We start from the raw sequence: 3,491 nt of genomic DNA, 5'->3' as shown, positions 1-3,491 counted from the left end.
AAACCTATAATTATTTGCACCTAGGTCCGTTCCCCCCTTAATCTTAAATATATTTACATATGCACATGTCTGTATTTAGGCTTGTTGTTTACTAATTCTTAAATCTCCCCCATTAAATGGAGATTTAACATCCCTGCGTTCTCCTTCTTTGCTTATATATTAAGATTTGATGGGGGGAATATGAATATTATTGACCTTAAAATAATAGCCAGAGGAGAAGAGCCAAAATTGTTGTTGCTGTATATGATTGCAACAGCTTATTAAGGCAATCAGCAGCATGTCTTAAGCTTGACATTTTTCATGAAGGAAAAAAATGTGTGTAGATAATTATAAATTTCTTGCAAAGTCTAGGAAGATTGAGATTTCCTTCTTTGGTAATTACATGCTGTAAACAGTCATCATTTTCAAATTAAAAATGAAGGAAGATGATCAAGTAAGTCCCTTGCTGTTGGCAGGCGTCACTGAATCAGCTCCGGCTCATAGCCACCCTGTGTACAACACAAGGAAACACCTTGCAGCCCTGGGCCGTCCTCAAAACGCTTCTTGTGCTGGGCCCACTGCTGCAGTCGCTGTGTCGTGCCATCTGGTTGAGGACCTTCCTCTGGTTTGCTGCCCCTCCACTTTACCAACTATGATATTCTTCTCCAAGAGCTGCTCTTCCCTGGTCATTTGTCTACAGTACGTGAAACGAAGACTTGCCATTCTCGCCTCTAAAGAGCACTCTGATCTTTTTTTTTTTTAATCATTTTATTAGGGGCTCATCCAACTCTTATCACAATCCATATATACATCAATTGGAGCACTCTGATCTTACTTCGATATCTTACTTTGTCAATCAAGAACTTTATCTTGCCTCTCGGATCAGCTATCTCCCCTGGGATCTTCTTAATATATCAAAAATGAACCTTAGGATGCTCCTCAAATCCTGTTTTTATTCCTCACCGGTCAGTGTGTGGCAGCTCAATCAATCTGTGTTAAGAATTATTAGATTGTGATATTCCCCTGCCCCCCACACACATTAAAATTCTGAGGTTCTAGAATCTTACATTAAAATCTCATCATTACAACATTAGCTGGATCTAAATTTCATCTTTAAAAAGGTAATGGGAGTGGTGATTCTCAAAATCTTCTAACATGTCTCATGGGTTGATTCTTAAAACCTCAGTGGTAAAGAACTCGTTTCTGTGAAAATGTTGAATAATGCTGTTAAACATAGGCAAATAGGCAATATGGGTAGGAAAAAAAATCACTCATGTAACAACTACAGTGTAAATCGTTTCAAGAGGCAAGAATAGCAAATACAGAGAAAACCTTTCTAAATGCTTTTTCTCATTTCCAGGTACTCTGTCGATCGTCACACAGATATGGACCGAATATTCAACATTGATTCTGGAAATGGTTCCATCTTTACATCAAAACTCCTTGACCGAGAAACGCTGCTGTGGCACAACATCACTGTGATAGCAACAGAGATCAGTAAGTACAACCCACTGGCGCCGCTGCCCCCAATTGATGGAGCAGCTGTCCCCGAAAGGGCTCATGGAGCTGAAACTTGTCACCCTGTATTGATGACTCCACTCAATGTCTGTTGATGCAAAGAGCCTGGCAATGATTTGTAGTAATGGTTCTTCCTGACGTGTTGACTCATTCATAAGTACATATGCAGATGTGGATAGTTTGCAGCTTAGAACCAATGCAATGTGAATATATCTTGCAAACGAGATTGAGTCTGTGCGTGTGGAATTTGATTTCAAAACCCTTATAAATCAAGGCTGTACAACGGCAGCTGGAACATGGAATCAATTAGGTTGGAAGTGGTGCGTACGAAGGGCAGTGTACGCTAAAGTGTAGGCATTGTTTAGAAATATTTTTTATTTCAAGATGTCTATAGAGTTTCCATTTCAAAATTTTTAGAGTTAAGAATTACAAATGTCCACTTTGTTTTTGTGGCACGTGAAAGTGACAGGTACAAACCATCGAGCGATCAATACGATATTTACAACAAGTGACCCTAGCCATCTCCCTGACATTTAAGGCAAAGCAAAATAGTGTTGGAAGAATGCTTAAGTAAAAATGATTCTCCACAATCAAAATAGTGCAAAATCAATGTGTAGACTAAACACATAAAATATGTCTTATCTTTAAGATAAGTTCTAAAGCTGGTTTTGTTTGTTTGTTTTGGTTGTTTTGAGGCTTCTGGGTCATACCTCATTTTTTCCCCCAGGTGTCCGTTGTAAAAGTCCTTAACCTTGTGAGCTGTCTGGGTAGCAGGTGTGAGCTAGTCCACGTAGTTGTGGTGGGTCAGTGCCATCGCAGGAACTCCGATCCACACTGACCCTGTGGGCCGCAAACAGAACGAAGCACTGCCCCAGTTCTCATTATGTCTGAGCCCGTTCTTGCAGATCCTGCCTCAATCCTTCTTGCAAAAGGTCTTCCTCGTTTTGTCTCTGCCAGCATGGTATAGTCCATGCCATCAGGGATAGAATAGCATTATTTTGCCAACGTCGCTCATAAGATTTGAAGTAGCCGAAGGATTTTGAGTGCAATACTACATGACCAATACAGACAATGTGAAACATTACTTTTTGAAAGCAAGAAAGGCACCTGATGCTTCGTGTCCTGGGTGGGACTTGTTCTTCAGAGTTTATTTTGAGGTACTGGTGCAGGGACAGAACACATGAAAAGCTGTACAATGATAGCTTTACTTCCCATTCCGAAGGGCATTTGTGTACAGCATCATGAGATGTATTTAAGCTCTTTGCGGATGATCACACTCCACTTATGCTTTCCGAAAGTAGTCATTCCATATGTATTTTAGGCACAAAGTTCTTTTTTTTTTTTTTTAGGATTTAATGTCTTTCTGACTCATTTGAAAATATCAGTGATTAAGATTATTTACAGGTTTAGCTACAGCTCCCACTGCAGGGCCTTTACCCAGAAAACCAGAAATCGCCACATAGCTTCACTGATGTCTTTACATAAATGCTACGTCGTCAGGAAAACTGTCTTTGCTCATCCGTCTGAGGCTGCACCTCTGCCTCTCTTTTTTCACTTCACAACATCTGACACACATGTGTTTACAGTTCAGAATAACAATCCAGGAAGGAGGCAGCCCCACTTGGTACAATTGGTTAATGCGTCCCACTGTCACCATACAGGTTGGAAGTTCAGGTCCACCCACAGGCTGCTAAGAAGAAAAGCCTGGCAAACCATGACTGAAATATCAACCACTGACAGCACGATGGGCCACAGCCCTCCTCTGACACACATGCGGTGGCCCTGAGTTAGAGCCACCTGCACGACAACCGCATCTTTGTCATGTGCCCAACACCCATCATAGTGGTCGGCACACATTAGAAGTTTGCAAACTATTTATAGCGCGAGCACAGGAATGAGCATCTGATTGAAGTGAATGACTGGACCTGCGGTGAAAAGTCCCCAGCTCCCTGATTTTTACCCCAGAATCCATCTTCCACACGACCGCAGACATC

General features: G+C 41.4%; 1 protein-coding gene across 1 annotated transcript in view; it reads left to right on the top strand.

Moving 5' to 3' along the window:
• The window catches only part of LOC101650391 (cadherin-6), a 79,358-nt gene that overhangs the window by 59,519 nt on the left and 16,348 nt on the right, over window positions 1–3,491 (top strand). Inside the window, exon 7 of the mRNA XM_004698089.3 lies at window positions 1,340–1,476. Within this exon, the coding sequence (XP_004698146.1) occupies window positions 1,340–1,476 (137 nt within the window). The remainder of the gene's footprint in view (window positions 1–1,339; window positions 1,477–3,491) is intronic.

Source organism: Echinops telfairi, unplaced genomic scaffold (assembly GCF_000313985.2).
Source record: "Echinops telfairi isolate 266 unplaced genomic scaffold, ASM31398v2 ScPeMD7_7469;HRSCAF=8507_1, whole genome shotgun sequence".
Lineage (NCBI taxonomy): Eukaryota > Metazoa > Chordata > Mammalia > Afrosoricida > Tenrecidae > Echinops > Echinops telfairi.
This window is presented reverse-complemented; position numbering and strand designations above follow the sequence as displayed.